The 25,625-nt window shown below is 43.3% G+C and overlaps 2 protein-coding genes across 2 annotated transcripts; one reads left to right on the top strand and one right to left on the bottom strand.

Annotated features, from left to right (window-relative positions):
* Positions 1 to 26: 26 nt before the first annotated feature.
* LOC106563681 (tumor necrosis factor ligand superfamily member 10) lies at positions 27 to 12,271 on the top strand. The gene is made up of 5 exons (XM_014129473.3): positions 27 to 440; positions 2,840 to 2,989; positions 6,292 to 6,328; positions 6,412 to 6,504; positions 8,904 to 12,271. The coding sequence occupies exons 1-5, from the start codon at positions 219 to 221 to the stop codon at positions 9,365 to 9,367; spliced, it is 966 nt and encodes a 321-aa protein (XP_013984948.1). The 5' UTR covers positions 27 to 218; the 3' UTR covers positions 9,368 to 12,271.
* Positions 12,203 to 25,625, bottom strand: LOC106563682 (H(+)/Cl(-) exchange transporter 5). The gene is made up of 13 exons (XM_014129474.3): positions 25,369 to 25,625; positions 24,764 to 24,916; positions 23,985 to 24,133; positions 23,653 to 23,752; positions 23,334 to 23,521; positions 23,123 to 23,245; positions 22,815 to 23,021; positions 21,422 to 21,502; positions 20,735 to 21,277; positions 20,471 to 20,657; positions 18,524 to 18,922; positions 18,105 to 18,321; positions 12,203 to 17,877 (listed from the first exon to the last, which is right to left on the bottom strand). The coding sequence occupies exons 1-13, from the start codon at positions 25,559 to 25,561 to the stop codon at positions 17,787 to 17,789; spliced, it is 2,631 nt and encodes an 876-aa protein (XP_013984949.2). The 5' UTR covers positions 25,562 to 25,625; the 3' UTR covers positions 12,203 to 17,786.

The raw sequence follows: 25,625 nt of genomic DNA, 5'->3' as shown, positions 1-25,625 counted from the left end.
CAACTAAAATAGTGAGGTTGACTGTTCAAATTAGAAAAGCGAATACTTGTAGCAGGCTATAGGCTACAGAATCTTCCCACGGGAGATTAGTATAAAAACGCTCAGGGAAAAAAAGCGCCTTTGTTCGGGCAACAATGACACGTGGGCGATGTTGAATTTGGACAGTTTAGCCCTTGCAGCCCTCCCACTCAATAGTGAAAATATTGACAGTGTTATGGATGACGAAGTGGGTGGCCCCCCTCATCCACCAATTGTATTTTATGGCAACTCGAGATCAATTCAGACCTGTCGTTGAACAAAGACATATCATGGCCGCATCAAACAGCCGACGAGACGTCCAGTCAAAGTTATGGGTCCCAATGATTGTTATTGTCGTGGTTGTACTGCAAGTCGCTTCGACAACTGGACTCCTCATCTTCTTGAACATGTCAGTTGCTCAGGTAAGGCGTTTTCTTTTACAAAACAGCTGATGTTCGCATGATAACCAGAAAACTTCTGTTTAGGCTCTCTTTTTCCAGCTCACAGTTGGTTCTCCAGTCAGAAAAGTTATGCCAACACATTCAGAGTACATGCATAAAAACATGTATTAAGTATGTAGTTGCCTATATAGTCTTCTTGAGGTGATGCAACTCAGTCTGCCAATAAAATAACATTAATTAAGAGTATATGAACTAACTACCCTATATAAACCTGTTTCAAATACTCTAAAAAGCAGTATTCTAGCTACAGATAATACATACACATACAGTAGGCTACATTATTCTTCACCTCCTAATCAGAACTATAATGAGTACTTATCCAGACAGTACACTTTCCCATTTAGATTGTATGATACCTGCTGATTAAAAGTGGAATCTGTCTACATAAGGTATCAGTGAAGACGTTGGAATTGGATGTAGATTAATATGACTGTAATAATCAATGTAGTCTGCAGCTGTCAGGTCTAATCAGTGTACTAGTTACATGGGTCAAATTCTCCTCTTTCTGTACTGGCATGGGATTGTTTGTTACAATGATGGCAGAGCCTGTTAGCAGCACAAACAAAGAGCCAGTGAGTCACTAATATGAGTATGGGGTCGAAGAAACAAACCCAAATTAACCACATCCCTTAGGAAATAAAACACTCACATTGGAAGTAACAATTAAAGTTTATCAAACTGGTAGTCACCAGGCAAATACTAGTTGAGAGGGAAGGGATTTGTAGCTTACTGCAACTCAATGCTATGTCAAACTTTATCATAAGGCCTGACTAACAATGCATTAAGTATTGTACAAAGTTACAAAAGCTGCCAAGTTTAGAGTCAGCAAAGTTCTGTAGCGGTGTTGGCAATGGGGGCATGGAAAGGTGTCGTTTCACTTGCACCCAAGCAGAGCGATCAAATCATGTACATGACTGATCTTGTACTGCATTACTTATAATAACAAAAACAAGTTTCTGGGAATGTTTGCCATTTGTTGTTATCGTGTTGGAAAAAGTACAACTGCAGCAGTGTGACTAACAGCACACGTCAATACAGTTGAAGTCGGAAGTTCACATACACTTAGGTTGGATTCATTAAAACTCGTTTTTCAACCACTCCACACATTTCTTGTTAACAAACTATAGTTTTGGCAAGTTGGTTAGGACATCTACTTTGTGCATGACACGGGTCATTTGTCCAACAATTGTTTACAGACAGATTATTTCACTTATAATTCACTGTATCACAATTCCGGTGGGTCAGAAGTTTACATACACTAAGTTGACTGTGCCTTTAAACAGCTTGGAAAATTCCAGGAAATGATGTCAAGGCTTTAGAAGCTTCTGATAGGCTAATTAACATAATTTGAGTCAATTGGAGCTGTACCTGTGGATGTATTTCAAGGCCTACTTTCAAACTCAGTGCCTCTTTGCTTGACATCATGGGAAAATCAAAAGAAATCAGCCAAGACCTCAGAAAAAAGTCATCCTTGAGAGCAATTTCCAAATGCCTGAAGGCACCACGTTCATCTGTACAAACAATAGTACGCAAGTATAAACACCCTGGGACCACGCAGCCGTCATACCGCTCAGGAAGGAGACGCGTTCTCTCTCCTAGAGATGAACATACTTTGGTGCGAAAAGTGCAAATCAATCCCAGAACAACCGCAAAGGCCCTTGTGAAGATGCTGGAGGAAAAAGGTACAAAAGTATCTATATCCACAGTAAAACGAGTCCTATATCGACATAACCTGAAAGGCCGCTCAGCAAGGAAGAAGCCACTGCTCCAAAACCGCCATAAAAAAGCCAGACTACGGTTTGCAACTGCACATGGGGACAAAGATCATACTTTTTGGAGAAATATCCTCTGGTCTGATGAAACAAAAATAGAACTGTTTGGCCATAATGACCATTATTATGTTTGGAGGGAAAAGGGGGAGGCTTGTAAGCTAAAGAACACCATCCCAACCGTGAAGCACGGGGTGGCAGCATCATGATGTGGGGGTGCTTTGCTGCAGGAGGGACTGGTGCACTTCACAAAATAGATAATTTTCCTTCCTCATGATGCTATGTGGATATATTGAAGCAAAATCTCAACACATCAGTCAGGAAGTATTTATATATAGTATTTATATAGTATATATAGTATTTATGAAAAGCAGCACGCTCTTTCTGGTCTGTGCCATCAAGCCTGTTAGTTAATCCTTTGAAAATAGAACAATAATATTTCAAAGAATTCCATCACAGATGTTATGGTGATACTAGGTCTATGTTTTTATGGGGGAAACCCAAAACAAAGTAGTTGCATCCTTGTCCTCTAATACAGATACAGACAAAGATACCTACTTATCCCTGTCCTGTGTGGGTTGTGCTGTGCAGGTGAGGAGTCAAGGGGTGGCTGAGGAGTTACGGTGCCTGGGGCTCCTTAATGCTCTGGAGAAAGACCAGGAGATACCGGAGTCTCTGGTTGAACTGTTTGGGGAGCCCTGCATCAAACTGGCCCAGGGAATAAGGGCCTATGTTACCAAGGTGGGTACCACCGGCTGTTTGATGCCGCCATGATGTATGTCTTTGTTCAACGACAGGTTTGAATTGATCTGAGACGTCAATTCAACATCTGTTCCACGTTGGTTCAGCGTAATTCCATTGAAATGACGAGGAAACATTGATTCAACCCATGGGTAATCTAATTCTTGGATGAGGAGGGGAACACCCACTCCGTCATCCATAATGTGTTTGAGTGGGAGGGCTTCAGGAGCTTAACTGTCAATGTCTCAGTTACACAGTCATCGATTTTTACATGAACGTTTGTTCATTTCAAACTATTGAAATACCGACCGATGTTTGTGGAAATACTACATACACATGGTTATGGAATTGTTAACAAGGGAGAGAGTTATTATAGCGTTCACTTTTGCCTTAGTCATAACATGCTGTATTGACGTTTCTGAACTCCGAGCTTAGTCCAGTGATGGAATTCTTCAGAACCTTACGTACAACAACTTCTGATGCATCACCCTCATCAGCATGGTTGTTTAACCTCAGCTTAAATCCAAATATCAGACAGAGCTCCTCTCCAGATATGAGCTTTCCTCTTTCCATGGTCCACATTGCATCATACTCAATTCTCTAGTTTACTCTTACGGAAAAACCACATGAATTTCACGTGATCTTTAAAAAAAAAAAAAAAAAGTTGTATTTATTTAACCTTTCTAGGCAAGTCAGTTAAGAACAAATTCTTGCAGCACTAATTAGGTAAGGCTGTGAGAATCATCCGTCATGGTCTCTTTCTGACATACACGTAAAAAATCGAATCAAATCAAACTTTATTTGTCACACGTGCCAAATACAAGTATAGACTTTACCGTGAAATGCTTACTTACAAGCCCTTAACCAACAGTGCATATTTACAGAGTAGACTAAAATAAAAAGTAACACAATAAGAATAACAATAACGAGGCTATATACAGGAGGCACCGGTACCAAGTCAGTGTGCAGGGGTACAGACTAGTTGAGGTAATCTGTACATGTAGGTGGGGGTGAAGTGACTATACATAGATAACAAACAAACAGCGAGTAGCAGGAGTGTACAAAAGGGAGGGGAGTCAGTCAATGTAAATTGTCCGGTTGCGATTTTATTAATTGTTCAGCAGTCTTATGGCTCGGGGGTAGAAGCTGTTGAGGATCCTTTTGGTCCTAGACTTGGCGCTCCGGTACCGCTTGCCGTGCAGTAGCAGAGAAAACCGTCTATAACTTGGGTGACTGGAGTCTCTGACAATTTTATGGGCTTTCCTCTGACACCACCTATTATATAGGTCCTGGATGGCAGGAAGCTACCATTCAAAGGTATGGAGTCACTTAGAAATGTCTGTTTTTGAAAAAAAAAAAAAAAGTCCATTAAAATAACATCAAATTGAATAGAAATGCATTGTAGACATTGTTAATGTTGTAAATTACTATTGTAGCTGGAAACGACAGATTTATTATTGAATATCTACATAGGCATACAGAGGCCCATTATCAGTAACCATCACTCCTGTGTTCAGATGGCACGTTGTGTTAGCTAATCCAAGTTTATAATTTTAAAAGGCTAATTGATCATTAGAAAATCCTTTTGCAATTATGTTAACACAGCTGAAAATTGGTGTTCTTATTAAAGAAGCAATAATACTGTCCTTCTTTAGACTAGTTGAGTATCTGGAGCATCAGCACTTATGGGTTCGATTACAGGCTCAAAATGGCCCGAAACAAAGAACTTTCTTCTGAAACTCGTCAGTCTATTCTTGTTCTGAGAAATGAAGACTATTCCATGCGAGAAATTGCCAAGAAACTGAAGATCTTGTACAATGCTGTGTACTACTCCCTTCACAGAACAGCACAAACTGGCTCTAACCAGAATAGAAAGAGAAGTGGGAGGCCCCGGTGCACAATTGAGCAATAGGACAAGTACATTTCATTGTCTAGTTTGAGAAACAGACGCCTTACAAGTCCTCAACTGGCAGCTTCATTAAATAGTACCCGCAAAACACCAGTCTCAACGTCAACAGTGAAGGGTCGACTCTGGGATGCTGGCCTTCTAGGCAGGGTTGCAAAGAAAACGCCATATCTCAGACTGGCCAATAAAAAGAGAAGATTAAGATGGGCAAAAGAACACAGACACTGGACAGAGGAAGATTGGAAAAAAAGTGTTATGGACAGGTTAATCTAAGTTTGAGTTGTTCGGATCACAAAGAAGAACATTCGTGAGACGCAGAAAAAAATTAAAGATGCTGGTGGAGTGCTTGACGCCATCTGTCAAGCATGGTGGAGGCAATGTGATGGTCTGGGGTGCTTTGGTGGTGGTAAAGTGGGAGATTTGTACAGGGTAAAAGGGATCTTGAAGAAGGAAGGCTATCACTTCATTTTGCAACGTTATGCCATACCCTGTGGTCGGCCCTTAATTGGAGCCAATTTCCTCATACAACAGGACAATGACCCAAAGCACAGCTCCAAACTATGCAATAACTATTTAGGGAAGAAGCAGTCAGCTGGTATTCTGTCTATAATGGAGTGGCCAGCACGGTCACCGGATCTCAACCCTATTGAGCTGTTGTGGGAGCAGCTTGACCGTATGGTATGTAAGAAGTGCCCATCAAGCCAATCCAACTTGTGGGAGGTGCTTCAGGAAGCATGGGGTGAAATCTCTTCAGATTACCTCAACAAATTGACAATTAGAATGCCAAAGGTCTGCAAGGCTGTAATTTCTGCAAATGGAGGATTCTTTGATGAAAGCAAAGTTTGAAGGACACAATTATTATTTCAATTAAAAATCATTATTTATAACCTTGTCAACGTCTTGACTATATTTCTTATTCATTTTGCAACTAATTTCTTGTATGTTTTCATGGAAAACAAGGACATTTCTAAGTGACCCCAAACTTTTGAACGGTAGCGTAGATCCTGATCAAGGGGTGGGTGGGAGAAGCATTTGAGAGTGCATGGTGATTCATCTTCAAAGAGCACAGCTGTTTTTCATTATTTCAGTTGAAAAACCAATTGAGGCAGTCGCATATCTGGTCTGTCTCCTTGTGTTTTTCCATGAAATCTAGGGAGTGAGATAATTTACTGGGATGTGTCCAGGTCCCAATAAAATGTGTACCCTCTCGACTTTGTCAAAAGAGCTTGTAAATAAAAAATTGTGTTCAGCATGAAATTGGAATTACAAAGAATTGGATTGCTCAAGAAGAATGCTGCACTGCATGTCATAGATAGGTGGTACTATACTCAATCCTACACTGTGTGTTCACTATTGAGATCTATGCCACATCTTAAAAATAGTTTTTGTCTTTCAGGTGACAGAAAATATTATTTCAAAACACGCCGTTCCAGGTAATCATTCAGTCATCATCATCTTATCTATCTAATATCCACTCCTGGTGCTACTGTTCTCTCACTGCTATGCTCCTTTTCAGAGCCCAGTGCCCAGCCCAGAACCAAGCCAGTCAGTTCTGCAGGGCATCAGAAGCCCTCTGCTCACCTCACACTCCGAGACAGTAGCTTACAGGGTATGGGAGACTAGTATGTTTGTGCTTGCTTGTTCTTTTGGTGGGACATTCACTTTTGTCAGTTGTTTTGATTTTGTTTAATCTAATGTAATCTAATGTTTTTATGCTGGGATAAAATTGCAGAATGTCAGTCAATTTCAACAATATAGCTTTAAAAACACACTACTAATATCAAACATCTGCAGGGTCAGATCTATACTTTTGGGGGCCCTAAGCAATTTGATTGGGGGGCACCCCAACTCACTGCAAATATTTTGGTGGCACCCCTCTTGACAGTGTAGTGAAATATTTAAGTTTTAGTTAATTTCATGCAAATCTACACATTTTTCCATGGAACATAGGGAAAATATTGCAGTTTTAAATACGTTTTCTGCAATTCTACACATTTTGCCATGGATCGGAAAGAAAACCTTGCAATTCTACACATTCTTTAATGACTTATGCCATGTTAATATGATTAATGAGTGAGAATGACTTAGAAAATCAATGTGGGCCCGGTCGGTATTTGGCCGATTACTACAAGTTTTGATAGCTGGCTAGACTAACTACCAGTCTCAACATTGTTAGCTGACATGGCTAATTGAGTGACTGACATAACAAGAGAAACTGCTGATGCACAACCAAATGTAAAAAAATTACACATTGTGTATTCTACTATTCTTACTCTCAATTGTAAGTTGAGACCCTGACAAATTTCTTAAAAATATATTTTTTTTTACGTTCGGGGGTCCGAAGCGACCGCTTATGCCGCTTATGCCTGGAACCGAACCTGAACATCTTCAAAGACCATCTGGGCAAATAAAGGCATGGCATCGCTCATCTTTGAAACCAATTCACTGAAACTATGTCACAATTTCACATATAAACCTCAGGCTTCACATACAAGGTGCTGTTTTCACATTCAGATCACCAGCAATCTCTCTGATCATGTATCCAGGAACGCAGTAATGTTGTCCTCATTAACAAATACATAAGAATATGTTTTTAAAACGGAATATTTTTAAAACGGAAAAGTGGTGCGTGTATATGTATTCACCCCCTTTGCTATGAAGTCCCTAAATAAGATCTGGAAGCAACCAATTACCTTCAGAAGTCATATAATTAGTTAGATTGCACACAGGTGGACTTTATTTAAGTGTCACATGATCTGTCACATGATCTCAGTATATATGCACCTGTTCTGAAAGGCCCCAGATTCTGCAACACCACTAAGCAAGGGGCACCACCAAGCAAGCGGCACCATGAAGACCAAGGAGCTCACCAAACAGGTCAGGGACAAAGTTGTGGAGAAGTACAGATCAGGGTTGGGTTATAAAAAAACTTTTAACATCCCACGGAGCACCATTAAATCCATTATTAAAAAATGGAAAGAATATGGTACCACAACAAACCTGCCAAGAGAGGGCCGTCCACCAAAACTCCATAGACCAGGCAAGGAGGGCATTAATCAGAGAGGCAACAAAGATACCAAAGATAACCCTGAAGGAGCTGCAAAGCTCCACAGCGGAGATTGGAGTATCTGTCTATAGAACCACTTTAAGCTGTACACTCCACAGAGCTGGGCTTTACGGAAGAGTGGCCAGAAAAAAAACACTGCTTAAAGAAAAAAATAAGCAAACACATTTGGTGTTAACCAAAAGGCATGTGGGAGACTCCCCAAGCATATGGAAGAAGCTACTCTGATTTTTATTTTCATCAAGGAAAACGCTGTCTGGCGCAAACCCAACACCTCATCACCCCAAGAACACCATCCCCACAGTAAAGAATGGTGGTGGCAGCATCATGCTGTGGGGATGTTTTTCATCGGCAGGGACTGGGAAACTGGTCAGAATTGAAGGAATGATGGGGCTAAATAGAGGGAATTTCTTGAGGGAAACCTGTTTCAGTCTTCCAAAGATTTGAGACTGGGACGGAGGTTCACCTTCCAGCAGGACAACGACCCTAAGCATACTGCTAAAGCAACATTTGAGTGGTTTAAGGGGAAACATTTAAATGTCTTGGAATGGCCTAGTCAAAGCCCAGACATCAATCCAATTGAGAATCTGTGGTATGACTTAAAGATTGCTGTACACCAGCGGAACCCATCCGACTTGAAGGAACTGAATAGGGGGTGAATAGTTATGCATGCTCAAGTTTTCAGTTTCTTTGTCTTATTTGTTTCACAAGATGCAAAATATTTTGCATCTTCAAAGTGATAGGCATGTTGTGTAAATCAAATGATACAACCCCCCAAAAATCTATTTTAATTCCAGGTTGTAAGGCAACAAAATATGAAAAATGCCAAGGTGTGTGAATACTTTCGCACGCCACTGTATAGGCCGACTGATCTTTGAGTCTACAGTAGTAATGCTTTGAATGGACTGTCTGTATTGAAATATCTTCCTTTGTCCTCCTTATAGGCCCTATATCCCTGGCCTCTCAGAAAGACCTACATCAGTCCTGCCGCCACCCGGTTCGGTCCTGGGGCAACCAGAGTTTCGGCTCCCATCTCCACAACATGACCCTGTCTCATGGACGCCTCCGCATTCCCCGGTCCGGACGTTATTACTTGTATGCCCAGGTGTACTTCCGCTACCCCTCCCTCACCCACGAGGGGGGTAACCACCATGGGGGCACCTCCAGCTACCAGCTGGTCCAGTGTGTTTACAAGAAGACGTCATACGCTAGGCCCCTTCAGTTGCTGAAGGGGGTGGGCACCAAGTGCTGGGCGCCTGACACTGAGTATGCCCTCCTCTCTGTCTACCAGGGAGGCCTGTTTGAGCTGAGGGCCGGGGATGAGATATTTGTTTCTGTGTCGTCGCCTACAGCCGTGCACGCAGAGGACTCATCCAGCTATTTTGGGGCATTCCGATTTGACCCATGAGCATGGAGGTTAAAGGAGGCAAAAAGCTCTCTCACACAAGAGAATACTAAACATGTACTGTACATAGACTACAAATCACCATGGTTCTGACATAGCCAGCCACAGACTGGTGCACAGGCCATTAATAAAACTGGCTCACAGATGGCTACATTAGAACTATATTTTTGAATAGAGTGGTGCGGACTAATTGACATCCCGCTTTGGTACTGTAGCACAATCACAAATAAGAATCTAAAGCACTGAGAGGGATAGTGGAAATGCATAAGACTAAGGAATGTGTGAATTCTTCCATATACAGTATGGCATGCAGCACTACCAACTACAACTATAGCTCTGGTGTCCATATGTAACCACTCTTCAGCCCTGATCTCTCTAGAGATACCGGTTGCTTCCCACAATGTACATGTTGCCCTAGGTCTGGGATTTCCAAGACTAGCTCTGATCTGACCTGTAACTTGCACTAAATTTGATTTCAATTTTAACATTTGTTTTTGATTTAAACAAGCACTCTTGCATAAGGGCGTAATTTTAGTGTTGAATGTACCTATTGAGAATATCATTACAAGCTCTGAGTGGCTGTAGTTTCATAACTATAGCTAATTATGGATGATTAACAAACAATGGGCTCCAGGGGTAAAAACAATGAATGGTGAAAGTTCTTCTTGATCCTGGCGTAATCTTCTAATTTGTACAAAATCTTATTTAATGGGCATCGGTAAGGCTCGAAGGGATTTTGGTAATGGCCCTTTTGGGATTCCTTCATTATACTGAGAATTCTGTTATTTATTCCGTTTAGCATAGGGCGACTCACAATTGGCCCAGCGTCGTCCAAGTTAGGGGAGGGTTTGGCTGGGGGGGCTTTACAAGTAGTCCATCATTGTAAATAAGAATTCTTAACCGACGTGCCTAGTTAAATAGTTAAATAAAATGGCAATGAACTGCTTTTTTCAGCAACAACTTTTGTTTGATCTATGCTGTGGGTGGAGGTATTACTGATTACTACAGTTAACCAGATACCAGTACTAGTCTTCAGTCATACTCCACTGAGCATATGCATCAATTTAACGTCTGTTTGATTCAACCAGTGGACAGATTCAGCACTGGACAGTAACTTAGTACTACTGTAGACAACTAGCTAATAATATTATAATAATAAGTATAACGCAAACATCTAGCAACCCAAAGGTTGCTTGTTTGAATCTCATCACTGACAACTTTAGCATTTTGGCTAATTAGTAACTTTGCAACTACTTACTTTTTTTGTGCATCTTTGCAACTACTTAGCATGTTGCCTAACTCTAACCCTAACCCGTTTAGCTAACCTTTCCCCTAACCTTAACCCAATAACATAATTCCTAACCTTAACCCCTAGAGCTAATGTTAGCCAACTAGCTAACATTAGCGGAAGCCACCTAGCCAACTAGCTAACGTTAGCCACAACAAAAAATTGCAATTCCTAACATGTTATACGAAATGGATGATGGACATCCCACTAATTAACACACCATACAAAACATAACATATCATACAAAATGCTCTGAGACCATGTTGGCGACAAAGCCTCTACAATTAGACTGTTATCATGTTAGCCAAGTTACTCTCAATGTAAGACCCTACGTCTGCTCCCTAACAAAGCGGAGTGATGGTAAGAAAGAGCTGAAACATGGATAAAAAAAAAGATCTTGCCTTGGGCTGTTTTCAAAATATCACTTGTTTTATGACAGTGGTTCCACACGTTCTGTGGCAAAAATATTATTTGTATTTTATTCTATTGTATTTCATTATATTCTTAGCCTACTATAAAATGCGTGTTGATTGTGATCAAGGTAGCCTACATGTGTTTTGTCTGTTTAATGAACAAAATAACTATGGATTTCATGTGCATGGCGTAGCCATGTAGCCCATAGCCTACACAGACCAGTCACATAATTAAACTCAATATATGCCATTCTATTCTTTTGAAAATACATTTTATTAGTCTTATGTTTTTTAGGATTTGCCTAAAAACGAATTAATAATGGATTTCTATGTGACGGTGGAGTCTATATTCAATGGGTTTATTAAAATACTGTAGACGCCCACCCACATCTACTCCCACTCCTGAACTACTGCCCACCCACATCTACTCCTTCCCTGTGGCTCAGTTGGTAGAGCATGGTGTTTGCAATGCCAGCATGGTGTGTGCAACGCCAGGGTTGTGGGTTCGATTCCCACGGGGGGCCAGTACAAAAAAATGCATGAAATGAAATGTATGCATTCACTACTGTAAGTTGCTCTGGATAAGAGCGTCTGCTAAATGACGTAAATGTAAACTTGCCGGCATATGCACAGGCGATTTAAAAAAAAGGCCTATCTCGGGTAGAATGTGGTAAAAATGGGATTGTATGAATTGGGTTTTAAAAAACATTGCCTGTTTTATTTTTACAGGCAACATACCTGTGAAAAAAGAATGCAAAGGATATAAAGTATTGTCAGAGCCAATTTTGAACTTCCTGTTAAGCACTGTTCAGGGCCACATCCAAATGGACAATGTGTTATTCGTTTGTTTGGGTTTGATGTAAAACTGTTTGCAATGTCTAAAACGAGTGACTCTTTGACTGTGTATTTGACCATTGTTTGAAACTATAAACATTTACTGTCTAGACATCTTCCTGTCACTTTCTCATGAAAGGCATGACAGGCCACCCACACACAGCCCACAGCCCACAGCAGTGAGTCATAATGGTTAGATCCTCAGGGAGGGGTTCATGATGTTGGAGTGAGAATGACGCTAAACGTGTATGTATAACACTTATTGCTGAGTAACTGGGCACAAGGAGCACAAATGTACTCATGTGGAACTCAACGTTGTTTTAATTCAAGGCAAATATGAAATGACGGGGAATAAATTGATATTTCAAGGTTTTGGAATCTCAGTTGCATGTTTACATAAGACGGTAGTGATACAAACCCATTGCAGTTTACAGAAATACAAATAGACATGGCTTGATGATGTTAAATACGATTACTGTAGCTGCATCTCCAAAAACAACTGATAAGCATGTTATTTTGAAATGGAGTGCTTTCTAAGTGATAATGTGTTTACCTTTGAGACCCCAAAGTCAAACCTTTTACTGATGTAATGAACTACGGTATACAATACAAAAAAAAATGGTTGAACTTGGTTGAAGTCACACTTGTCCTTAAAGGATAAGACATGACTGACAAGAATACATGAATCTAGTTTAAGAATGTCCACCATCAACCTCCAAGGGTATCTGCTCTAGATAAAAGGGAGATTTGAGGTTCCTCTGCTTTGTTCATGTATAAGAGACAGTATATGCTACATTTCAAATGCTCATTCTTAGTGTGAACTTTGATGTTGTAGGGAGGGTAAGAGCATGAGGGTCTCATGAGACAGCAAGAGCATGAGGTAAAAGGGAGAAGAGATCCAGAGTTATTTACTAGACTGTTGACAGGCCCGTCCTGTCTCTAGATCCCCTGCTTGGCCAGCAGGTAAGGCCATGCAGATCCATAGACATTGCGAAAGGAGAGGTAATAGCTGGAGGATGAAAAGAGATGCGACACACTGGAGTCCTCTCCCTCAATCACCTCATCCAACACTACTCTTCTCTTTGACCTCGTACTCAGACTGCCTGTTAGGCTGTTCATCACTGAGGATTCTAGAGTGTGCTGGATAAAGTGATCCATAAACTTATACAATACATAATATTCATTGAAAAGGTAATACAAACCAGAAATATATATAGATGCATATTCTAAATGAGTAATAGAATTCATCTTTTGAGTGTTTGTTACTGATGACCTGGTAATAAAGTATAGTAATGTGACTAACCACAGCAGCGCCTCCCTGTGGTCAAAGAGAACCACAGCATGCAGGTTTCAGAGGAGGGTTATTTACGGAGCTTATTTTATCCTGGTAAATAAGAAATCCATGCTGCCTTACAGTGTCCCTGTACGAAGAGGACATCATCTCCAGGTCTGTGTTAAACCACAACCAATTACATGAAAAAAACTGTGAGGAATATGACATTTCCAAGGAAAGAAACACCAGAGAAAATACATTAGTCTTGACAGCCATATGCAAGTGCTCATTCTTGACAAATATTTCAGGCAGACATCACATTTTAAACGGTGCATTTCTTCATGATACTTTGATAGGTAGGAGCTGATCATTTGCACTCCTAGCTTAGTGATTGTATGGGTTAAGATGTCTTTGTGGAGGAGGGAGGATAGAGTGTCTTGGCAGTGGTGTGGTTTATATCAGACTCCAGACTTGGTTTCTGCTCCTTTACAATCCTTGGTCTCTCCAGAGACACATGCCCTACCCAGCATGCCTGCTCTCATCTGTCAACTGAAAAGGAAGACCACTCCTGCCAACAGAGCCAAGAAAAAATATTCTCCCAGTTACTGACACTCATTTAAGAAGTCAAACACCTTTTCTAAATCCAACTCATCTTTTGGGCCAATCCTGGAAAGCCAGCTTGCTGTTGAATAACAACGAATCCACTACTTCTCCAGTTCTAATGGAGTGGTCTGTTGTCACAGTAGGGAGGAATCCACTACTTCTCCAGTTCTAATGGAGTGGCCTGTTGTCACAGCAGGGAGGAATCCACTACTTCTCCAGTTCTAATGGAGTGGTCTGTTGTCACAGCAGGGAGGAATCCACTACTTCTCCAGTTCTAATGGAGTGGCCTGTTGTCACAGCAGGGAGGAATCCACTAGAGTTCTAATGGAGTGGCCTGTTGTCACAGTAGGGAGGAATCCACTAGAGTTCTAATGGAGTGGCCTGTTGTCACAGCAGGGAGGAATCCACTAGAGTTCTAATGGAGTGGCCTGTTGTCACAGCAGGGAGGAATCCACTAGAGTTCTAATGGAGTGGTCTGTTGTCACAGCAGGGAGGAATCCAGTAGAGTTCTAATGGAGTGGCCTGTTGTCACAGTAGGGAGGAATCCACTACTTCTCCAGTTCTAATGGAGTGGCCTGTTGTCACAGTAGGGAGGAATCCACTACTTCTCCAGTTCTAATGGAGTGGCCTGTTGTCACAGTAGGGAGGAATCCACTAGAGTTCTAATGGAGTGGCCTGTTGTCACAGCAGGGAGGAATCCACTAGAGTTCTAATGGAGTGGCCTGTTGTCACAGCAGGGAGGAATCCACTACTTCTCCAGTTCTAATGGAGTGGCCTGTTGTCACAGTAGGGAGGAATCCACTACTTCTCCAGTTCTAATGGAGTGGCCTGTTGTCACAGTAGGGAGGAATCCACTACTTCTCCAGTTCTAATGGAGTGGCCTGTTGTCACAGTAGGGAGGAATCCACTACTTCTCCAGTTCTAATGGAGTGGACAGTTGTCACAGCAGGGAGGAATCCACTACTTCTCCAGTTCTAATGGAGTGGCCTGTTGTCACAGTAGGGAGGAATCCACTACTTCTCCAGTTCTAATGGAGTGGACAGTTGTCACAGCAGGGAGGAATCCACTACTTCTCCAGTTCTAATGGAGTGGCCTGTTGTCACAGCAGGGAGGAATCCACTAGAGTTCTAATGGAGTGGCCTGTTGTCACAGCAGGGAGGAATCCACTACTTCTCCAGTTCTAATGGAGTGGCCTGTTGTCACAGCAGGGAGGAATCCACTACTTCTCCAGTTCTAATGGAGTGGCCTGTTGTCACAGTAGGGAGGAATCCACTAGAGTTCTAATGGAGTGGCCTGTTGTCACAGCAGGGAGGAATCCACTAGAGTTCTAATGGAGTGGCCTGTTGTCACAGCAGGGAGGAATCCACTAGAGTTCTAATGGAGTGGCCTGTTGTCACAGCAGGGAGGAATCCACTACTTCTCCAGTTCTAATGGAGTGGCCTGTTGTCACAGTAGGGAGGAATCCACTACTTCTCCAGTTCTAATGGAGTGGCCTGTTGTCACAGCAGGGAGGAATCCACTACTTCTCCAGTTCTAATGGAGTGGCCTGTTGTCACAGCAGGGAGGAATCCACTAGAGTTCTAATGGAGTGGCCTGTTGTCACAGCAGGGAGGAATCCACTACTTCTCCAGTTCTAATGGAGTGGCCTGTTGTCACAGCAGGGAGGAATCCACTACTTCTCCAGTTCTAATGGAGTGGCCTGTTGTCACAGCAGGGAGGAATCCACTAGAGTTCTAATGGAGTGGCCTGTTGTCACAGCAGGGAGGAATCCACTAGAGTTCTAATGGAGTGGCCTGTTGTCACAGCAGGGAGGAATCCACTAGAGTTCTAATGGAGTGGCCTGTTGTCACAGCAGGGAGGAATCCACTAGAGTTCTAATGGAGTGGCCTGTTGTCACAGCAGGGAGGAATCCACTACTTCTCCAGTTCTAATGGAGTGGCCTGTTGTCACAGTAGGGAGGAATCCACTACTTGTCACAGCAGGGAGGAATCCACTACTTCTCCAGTTCTAATGGAGTGGCCTGTTGTCACAGCAGGGAGGAATCCACTAGAGTTCTAATGGAGTGGCCTGTTGTCACAGCAGGGAGGAATCCACTACTTCTCCAGTTCTAATGGAGTGGCCTGTTGTCACAGCAGGGAGGAATCCACTACTTCTCCAGTTCTAATGGAGTGGCCTGTTGTCACAGCAGGGAGGAATCCACTAGAGTTCTAATGGAGTGGCCTGTTGTCACAGCAGGGAGGAATCCACTAGAGTTCTAATGGAGTGGCCTGTTGTCACAGTAGGGAGGAATCCACTAGAGTTCTAATGGAGTGGCCTGTTGTCACAGCAGGGAGGAATCCACTACTTCTCCAGTTCTAATGGAGTGGCCTGTTGTCACAGCAGGGAGGAATCCACTAGAGTTCTAATGGAGTGGCCTGTTGTCACAGTAGGGAGGAATCCACTAGAGTTCTAATGGAGTGGCCTGTTGTCACAGTAGGGAGGAATCCACTAGAGTTCTAATGGAGTGGCCTGTTGTCACAGTAGGGAGGAATCCACTAGAGTTCTAATGGAGTGGCCTGTTGTCACAGTAGGGAGGAATCCACTAGAGTTCTAATGGAGTGGCCTGTTGTCACAGTAGGGAGGAATCCACTAGAGTTCTAATGGAGTGGCCTGTTGTCACAGTAGGGAGGAATCCACTAGAGTTCTAATGGAGTGGCCAGTTGTCACAGCAGGGAGGAATCCACTAGAGTTCTAATGGAGTGGCCTGTTGTCACAGTAGGGAGGAATCCACTAGAGTTCTAATGGAGTGGCCTGTTGTCACAGTAGGGAGGAATCCACTACTTCTCCAGTTCTAATGGAGTGGCCTGTTGTCACAGTAGGGAGGAATCCACTACTTCTCCAGTTCTAATGGAGTGGCCTGTTGTCACAGCAGGGAGGAATCCACTACTTCTCCAGTTCTAATGGAGTGGCCTGTTGTCACAGTAGGGAGGAATCCACTAGAGTTCTAATGGAGTGGCCTGTTGTCACAGTAGGGAGGAATCCACTAGAGTTCTAATGGAGTGGCCTGTTGTCACAGTAGGGAGGAATCCACTAGAGTTCTAATGGAGTGGCCTGTTGTCACAGTAGGGAGGAATCCACTAGAGTTCTAATGGAGTGGCCTGTTGTCACAGTAGGGAGGAATCCACTAGAGTTCTAATGGAGTGGCCTGTTGTCACAGTAGGGAGGAATCCACTAGAGTTCTAATGGAGTGGCCTGTTGTCACAGTAGGGAGGAATCCACTAGAGTTCTAATGGAGTGGCCTGTTGTCACAGTAGGGAGGAATCCACTAGAGTTCTAATGGAGTGGCCTGTTGTCACAGTAGGGAGGAATCCACTAGAGTTCTAATGGAGTGGCCTGTTGTCACAGTAGGGAGGAATCCACTAGAGTTCTAATGGAGTGGCCTGTTGTCACAGTAGGGAGGAATCCACTAGAGTTCTAATGGAGTGGCCTGTTGTCACAGTAGGGAGGAATCCACTAGAGTTCTAATGGAGTGGACAGTTGTCACAGCAGGGAGGAATCCACTAGAGTTCTAATGGAGTGGACAGTTGTCACAGCAGGGAGGAATCCACTAGAGTTCTAATGGAGTGGACAGTTGTCACAGCAGGGAGGAATCCACTAGAGTTCTAATGGAGTGGACAGTTGTCACAGCAGGGAGGAATCCACTAGAGTTCTAATGGAGTGGACAGTTGTCACAGCAGGGAGGAATCCACTAGAGTTCTAATGGAGTGGACAGTTGTCACAGCAGGGAGGAATCCACTAGAGTTCTAATGGAGTGGACAGTTGTCACAGCAGGGAGGAATCCACTAGAGTTCTAATGGAGTGGACAGTTGTCACAGCAGGGAGGAATCCACTAGAGTTCTAATGGAGTGGACAGTTGTCACAGCAGGGAAGAGTCCACTAGACATGAACATAGTGCAGTGTAGAGAGGCCTGGGTGAAAGCGGTGGTTCCACAGTGGTGTCTGGCCCACGGTGCTGCAGCTGGTACTATAGCATCAGTTGAAGAGGATCGAGTCTGGGTCCCGGTTGGCTATCTGAGCCACGTGCTTCAGAATGTCCTTCTTTGTGATAATACCCAGCAAGCGGCTGTAAAAAAGAGGGACAAAAAGTCAAAGAGGTCTGGACTTCTTACCATAAACAAAACTTTAGGAAGGATAAAAATAAATAAAAAATGTATAAGCCAATTGAAGTAATTTTTTTGTGTCTGTCTTGGGGGGGGAGGGCTGCTCTATTCTACTGATGAAATCAGTCCACTATAGATGAAAGTAGAGGTCCCTAATTACATAGCTAGTTCTCAGTAGCAGGTGTGTTACCCATTGTGTGTGATGAGGCACTGGCGCAGGCCCAGCTTCCTGAAGATGTCCACCACAATGTCCATGGCGGTGTGGTCTGTGACGGTGAAGGGGCTAAGGTCCATGATGCCTCTGAGCTTCAGAGGAGGGGGGCTGTTGGGGGGCTGAGGGGGTGTGTACTCTGTAAAGAAGACCCTCGATGTGCTCACTATCCCATCCTGACGCTGTCTGGCATTATCTGAGAGGAGAGGGAGGGGTTACTGAGGGCTGGCAGTGGGATAAAACCAAATAAGAAGTGACTTTGGGTCCTTGAAAAGCGCTATATAAATATAATGTATTATTGTTATTATTAAGAATACATGACATTGTTTTGACAAAGGTGACAAAGCATGTGGGTCAAAAGACAGCACCTCAGCATGATGATGATCTGTCATCCCTACCTATGGAGATGGTAAGGTCCCTTCGCAGCACGAATCCCACTAGGCGTTGGGACTCATGGGAGACCACCACGGGGAAGCCGCTGTAGGTGGTGTCAGTGATCATGGTCTCCACGTCCTCCACCGTCATGCCGTCCTGGGTCACTACGGAGAGCGGCAGGTCACTGCGACGCGGCCGCATCACGTCCATGGCCAGGGTCTTATGGCTGAACTCCTCCTTTGCCTCCAGGAAGGGGTAACCGTTGAGGCGGATGTGAGCCTCGTAGATCCCCTCGCGCCCGATGGCGTCCGCCACCCACTTACTGGTCATGGCCGCAGCCATCAGAGGCACGATGTACTCCAGCCCTCCGGTCAGCTCGAACATGATGACCACCAGGGACACGGTCATACGGGTCACCCCACCTGTGGGCACAAAGCCAGTGGGGAGGGAGTGGGTGGCACAGAGAGAGGGGCGGAGGCAGAAAACATTAGGCATACCCACAAGTAGAGGTCGACCGATTAATCGACATGGCCGATTTCAAGTTTTCATTACAATCGGTAATCTGCATATTGCAATCCACGAGGAAACTGTGTGGCAGGCTGGCTACCTGTTATGCGAGTGCAGCAAGGAGCCAAGGTAAGGTGCTAGCTAGCATTAAACTTACATTATAAAAAACAATCAATCTTAACATAATCACTAGTTAACTACACATGGCTGATGATATTACTAGTTTAACTAGCTTGTCCTGCGTTGCATATAATCAATGCTGTGCCTGTTCATTTATCATTGAATCACAGCCTACTTCGCCAAACGGGTGATTTAACAAGCGCATTCGCGAAAAAAGCACAATCGTTGCACGACTGTACCTAACCATAAACATCAATGCCTTTCTTAAAATCAATACACAGAAGTATATTTTTTTAAACCTGCATATTTAGTTAAAAGAAATTCATGTAAGCAGGCGATATTAATTAGGGAAATTGTGTCATTTCTCTTGCGTTCATTGCACGCAGAGTCAGGGTATATGCAACAGTTTGGGCCGCCTTGCTCGTTACAAACTAATTTGCCAGAATTGTACATAATTATGACACAACATTGGAGGTTGTACAATGTAACAGCAATATTTAGACTTAGGGATGCCACCCGTTAGATAAAATACGGAACGGTTCCGTATTTCACTGAAATAATAAACATTTTGTTTCCAGATTTTACCATATTAATGACCAAAGGCTCGTATTTCTGTGTTTATTAGAATATAATTAAGTCTATGATTTGATATTTGATAGAGCAGTCTGAGCGGTGGTAGGCAGCACCAGGCTCGTAAGCGTTCATTCAAACTTTACTGTGTTTGCCAGCAGCTCTTAGCAATGCTTGAAGCACAGCGCTGTTTATGACTTCAAGCCTATCAACTCCCGAGATTAGGCTGGCAATACTAAAGTGCCTATTAGAACATCCAATAGTCAAAGGTATATGAAATACAAATGGTATAGAGAGAAATAGTCCTATAATAACTACAACCTAAAACTTCTTACCTGGGAATATTGAACCACCAGCTTTCATATGTTCTGAGCAAGGAACTTAAACGTTAGCTTTTTTATTGCACTTTTACTTTCTTCTCCAACACTGTGTTTTTGCATTATTTAAACCAAGCTGAGCATGTTTCATTATTTATTTGAGACTAAATAGATTTTCTTTATGTATTATATTAAGTTAAAATAAAAGTGTTCATTGAGTATTGTTGTAATTGTCATTATAACACATATACATAAAAATCGCCCGATTAATCGGTATCGGCTTTTTTTGGTCCTCCAATAAATCGGTATCGGCGTTGAAAAATCATAATCGGTCAACCTCTAACCACAAGACAACATTTAACCAGGAAAAAGGAGCCTAGAGTAAAGACAAAACAAGTGAAGGAAAAGCTGTTAAACATGCAAGGTGCCAACATACAGTAGCCACGCAGGCCTTACCTAAGCAGGCAGCAGCCCCAACCATGGCATAGAGGCCTGGGGTGATGCAGTCAGCACCAGGAGAACACCAGCCCCTGAAGATCGCCCAGTCATGGTGGTAGTAGGCCAGCTGTTCCATGCCTATACCCAGCAGCCTGCCTGCGATCGCCCCCACCGCCATGCTGGGTATGAACAGCCCAGAGGGAACCTGGAGGAACGACATCCTTATATTAAACGCTCAAATCACAGATGTGCCATACAGATGTGACGGAGGTTCTCCAGTACCTTCATGCCAAAGGTAACCACTGTGATGAGCATCTTAAAGACCAGGGCCAGGGACAGCTGCCACATGGCCGTGTAAACGTCCTTTCCAGCCGGGCGGTCCGGCAGCTCATTGCTGCTCTTGGTGACGTTGGCGTTGTCATAGTTACACAGCTTGGAGGAGTCAAGCAGGCCACAGTCGTTGAAGAGCTCAGAGATGAGCTCACTGGTGCTGGTGCGGGTGTAGCTGTTAGGGAAAGCCACCACCGCCGTCACTGCGGTGACAACCAGAACCTCCAGGACCGGGTAGTGGCCCAGCCACGTGGTCTTGCGCCTCCGGCACCACGCGATGTTGGCGCGGATGAAGAAGGCGCCCCAGATGCCCCCAAAGATGCCCAGGAGGATGAAGGGTATGAGCTCCAGGAGGTGCCAGGGGGTGTGGAACTCCACGTAGAACAGCACCAGGCGGCTGTTTCCAAACGGGTTGATGGAGCGCAGGGTGAAGGCTGCCACCAGGGCCGCGAAGAACGACCGCCACAGGGTCTTCAGAGGGAAGTAATAGCTCACCTGACGGGGCCATGAGAAGACAGACAGTTACACAGTGATTATAGTCAACTTTACTACATTCAATAGTTACCTTTAGGAGTGTTTCAACTTGACAGTCATAGAGCCCATAGATTTGCACAAGGAGGAAGCTAAGGCACTTGTTACCTCCTCCAGACTGAAGAGCACTCCTCCTATGGGGGCCCCAAAAGCCACAGACACACCAACTGCTGCAGCGGCAGACAGAACCTGCCACACAAACCACCAAGCAAAGGAAGGAAGAAGGTGATCGGTGTCAGTACATTAATGCTTTACAACACAGCTCAGCAACACGGCTAAATAACAAATAATATAACACGATGATTCATGACTCAATGCAAAAATATCTCTGTGTTGGAAAATAAATCTCAGGCACAATGTTTACAGAAGGGAGACAGAGTCACCGCATGTTTGTGGCATTGTACTTCCATTAATACCATCTCACTGTAGCAGAGGAGCAAAAACATCACCTTGGGGTATGTGTTTGTTGAAATCATGAAACCAGCCACAGGCTATTTATAGATGAATGGGGTTTTCCTGCTGAATCTGAGTTGAGGCTCTCACTCTTGATACAGCTTGATTTGCGTCAAAACAACATCAGTGGTCCTAGCTTTTGCAATTTGTGCCAGTTCCTTAAAGAAATACTTAAAAGGTTAACCAGTATTGTATCCATCCATTTAAAACAGGGTTCAGATGTTTGTGAATAGCCCAGTGCAGCATAAAATTAACACCCGTCAAATGCAGGTAGATTTAGGTATTAGCGGGTAAGAATGTCTATTTCCCCAGCCATGCTGGTGGGTGGTCAATTTGCAAGGCTCTACAATGCGAGCGCTACAGTCACAAATAAAAATTGTGAAAAGTATGAAAAATGCTGCAGTAGCTTTTTTCAAAGTATTTCTTCTGTTTTATTGCACAAATAAATACTAAACTATATCCCACCTCGCACAGCAACAGTGCCTGCTGTCTGGGATGCTTTGTGCATTGTGCTGATAGATTCATTTTTGGAGGCAAAGCGCACAGGCATAAAAATTGGTCTAATTTACTCAAAAGTCTACAAAGTGGGACTTTGTCCTCGTGTTTCTTGGCTATTTGCATTGTTTTGTTCACAGGGACAGTTGTTTTTCAATGTTAGTTTGAGTCTGCTGCTTCAACTGATAGCGAAGATATGCTGTCTACTACAAGTCAGATCCCAAAATCTCACACACAGACACACGACTCAGTGGTCCCATTACCACGGTATCCTCCCACCATTAAAGGGGCAGCTTAACATTTTGTCTCATCTGATATTTTGGTTAAAAGAAATGAAATGAAATTGAGCAATAGATCACAATATATATCACAATGCTTCTTACTAATACATTTCTTGTTTTAGAAACAGTAAGCATGGTCATCTTGTTTTTTTAGGTAATTATGGAATAAAATCAAAAAATATTTTGTCTGGTAAAAAAATCTGAGTGGCTGGTATATTTTTCCATCTACCTGCCAGTGGACAAAAAAGTGAATTTTAGGCCTCATTTCTCACCTCTCTGCGCTTGGCCTCATTCTTGCGGTACTTGGTGAAGAGGTGGCAGAGGATGTTGCCACAGCAGCAGGCCACGTGGACCAGGGGCCCCTCCTTCCCCAGGCTGAGCCCCGATGACACAGCCAGGACCAGGGTGATGGTCTTAATCACCAGGGTCCACTTCCCCAGGTACCCTCGGATGATGAAACCACTCAATATGGTTTTGATCTGGGAGAGAAAATAAATGGCATGGGAAAATAAACCACATCCATTGACCTCATTCAAAAGAAGACATATCAAATAAGGGTAAAGGAATGAAGTAATCTTACCTCTGGGATTCCAGAACCACAGGCATAGGGAGCGAAGGCCCTGACCAGTGTCACGGCCAGGAAGGAGAATAGCAGAGCCCAGCACACGTACATTAGGTAGTTCATAATGTACGCAAAGGGACCCTGCAGACAGACATTTCACAATCAGACTGTGACCAAAATAATCACATACAATAAACACAATGGGTCAAGTAGTAATATTTTAGCACACCTCTGTTGCGCCGATGATGAGCTCAGCCCAGCTTTTCCACTGTGGACACTTGTCCCTCTCTTGGAAGGTGGTCTCGTTGGAGGTCCAACAGCAGTGTTCATGGTTGAACCAGAACCCGTTCAGACAAACCCCTTCCTTCAGGTCTGTCATCCAGTGGGCTGATATGTCAATCCCACCTGCCAACGCGCCTGGAATAGACCACAAGGTAAATTACTAACACTACCAATGGCTTCCAGGTGCATTGCTGTGTGGGTCTTAGTAGAGGGAATCAAATGAAAAAGCATTTATGTATCATCAATCTGTATACAATTAGACTGACCTGACATGAGTCCAATCAGCAGCATGAGCAACCATCCAGAGAAAGCATCACAGACACTGTTCACCAGTGCCCATGTAGACTCTTTGCTTTTACTGGTAATCTACACATCAGACAGGTGACATAAATATTGTTGTTATAATACTATGATGCTTCTGATTCAGACAGTAATGCCATGTAACTTATACAGGTGTTGCTACTACACCTAATAATGATGACAAGTATACATAGATAGTGATCTTAAGCCTGTTTGAGACACGAGTTTTGTTATGGGTTGGGAAGTGGGTTAAGACTAAGAATTAAAAGGACAAGGAGATAAATAGGATGTGGGTCACCTCTCTGTGCCGGTCACGGTCTTTGGACTTCTCCCGCACCCAGTCTATGGTGTTAAAGTCCTCATAGGTGCCCACCCCAGGCACAGGCTCATCAAGCAGGTCCATCAGTTTAGGAACCCCGTTCACCTCCTCCATACCTGGGTTATCCCCTGGAGGACATGGAAGGAAGGAAGGAGAGATGTGAGGAATTGAAGAGATTCAAAGGACCGAGGTAAAACACATTCTAGAGCTGGCATTGCTTGAAGGGCAGTTTCCCCAGACCCAGATTAGGCTGAAACCTAGTCTTCGACTAATAATATATATATATATTTTTAAATGGAGATTATCCATTGGTCCAGGACTAGGCTTAATCAGTGTCTGGGAAACTACCCCTTAGCGTTTATCTAATAACAAAGGTTTTACATTCATATCAATGACACATACCTAAAGGGAACAATGTGTTACAGATAAAATTGCTGGAAAATATTGATGAAAAACAGTGGCACCTCACTGAGTGTGAGGTTTGGGATGTGATCAGAATAGTTTAGGCCTTATAACTGCATATTCCAAATTCAATTGGTGTCAAATGAAACCAAATCTAAACAAAGTAAGGAAGAAATGCAAAGAGGACTTTGTTGTCACCTATATTAAATCCCAGCAATGTAGGCTGGCCTAGATTAATGTGTTACCGTTTACTCATAACTAATAGACATTTGATCAGACAAGACACACATGAACAAATCCATGATTTGTGTGTGTGCGCGTAAACATTACAACAGAGACATGGGCCTTGGTCTTACCAGAACCATAGTCTCGGTCCAAGGGTGGTACATCCTCCGTGTTAGAGAAGTCTAATGTCGACCCTGCTATCTCCACCATGTCCTCGTCACTTGTGCTACTTCGTATGCTATTGAAGCTATCGTTGCAATATCCGGTGTTATCCATCGATAATACTGAACACACACACACACACACACACACACACACACACACACACACACACACAGAGAGAGAGTGAGGTCATGGTCCAAAAGGAAAGCGTTCAAAGCAAAGGAATCATCCACCTAACGTTAACTGGATAGCTACACTAATGTTCTCGGGGCCCTAGCTATGTGAGCTAACGTTAGTTAGCTAATACATCGGGCTAACATTGGCTAGTTAGCTAGCTCTGTTTGTTTTAAAATGTGTTATCATATTCGACTGGCTTTTGTGGTTAGCTAACGTTAGCTATGGACTGACATCGACAACAGTGTCTCCAACCAAGGCAGCTAACTAACAAGTTAGCACAAACAGCAGCCACACTCACATAACACTTGCAAGCAAGATTAACATTAGCCAGAGAAACCCGAGAGGTTCATATGCAAGCACATATTACTGACATCATATTAATATAAGTCGTTATTACTTTGTCGGATGGACTTCGACTGAGAACTCTGCTGTTCTGCTAATGTTGTTGTTGTTGTTGTTGTTGTCTGATCCGAATGCCAACAACTTCCTGTTACGACATACATTGAGAGCTGATCCCAGGTGATCATCTTCTTCTTCACGAAAATAAATAAATTAAAGCACACTACTACCTTGTAACGAACCCTCACCATCTCCCAAAACCCTTCCACACCCCCTCCCCAACCAGATGCTAAACAAGTAAAATATTTTTTTATT

The sequence above is a fragment of the Salmo salar genome, chromosome 11 (assembly GCF_965601325.2).
Source record: "Salmo salar chromosome 11, fSalSal1, whole genome shotgun sequence".
NCBI lineage: Eukaryota > Metazoa > Chordata > Actinopteri > Salmoniformes > Salmonidae > Salmo > Salmo salar.
Note: the sequence above shows the minus strand (reverse complement) of the source record. Positions and strands in the feature narration are given on the sequence as shown.

Excerpts from the sequence above, each read along its gene's own strand:
- LOC106563681 (XM_014129473.3), top strand. The coding sequence starts at position 219 with ATGACGAAGTGGGTGGCCCCCCTCATCCACCAATTGTATTTTATGGCA. Across the intron at positions 441-2,839 it reads TGAACATGTCAGTTGCTCAG|GTGAGGAGTCAAGGGGTGGC; the intron begins GTAAGGCGTTTT and ends TGTGCTGTGCAG. Across the intron at positions 6,505-8,903 it reads CCGAGACAGTAGCTTACAGG|GCCCTATATCCCTGGCCTCT; the intron begins GTATGGGAGACT and ends TCCTCCTTATAG.
- LOC106563682 (XM_014129474.3), bottom strand. The coding sequence starts at position 25,561 with ATGGTGAGGGTTCGTTACAAGGTAGTAGTGTGCTTTAATTTATTTATT. Across the intron at positions 23,246-23,333 it reads TCATCATCGGCGCAACAGAG|GGTCCCTTTGCGTACATTAT; the intron begins GTGTGCTAAAAT and ends GTCTGTCTGCAG. Across the intron at positions 18,923-20,470 it reads TGGGGCTGCTGCCTGCTTAG|GTGGGGTGACCCGTATGACC; the intron begins GTAAGGCCTGCG and ends TTGTGCCCACAG.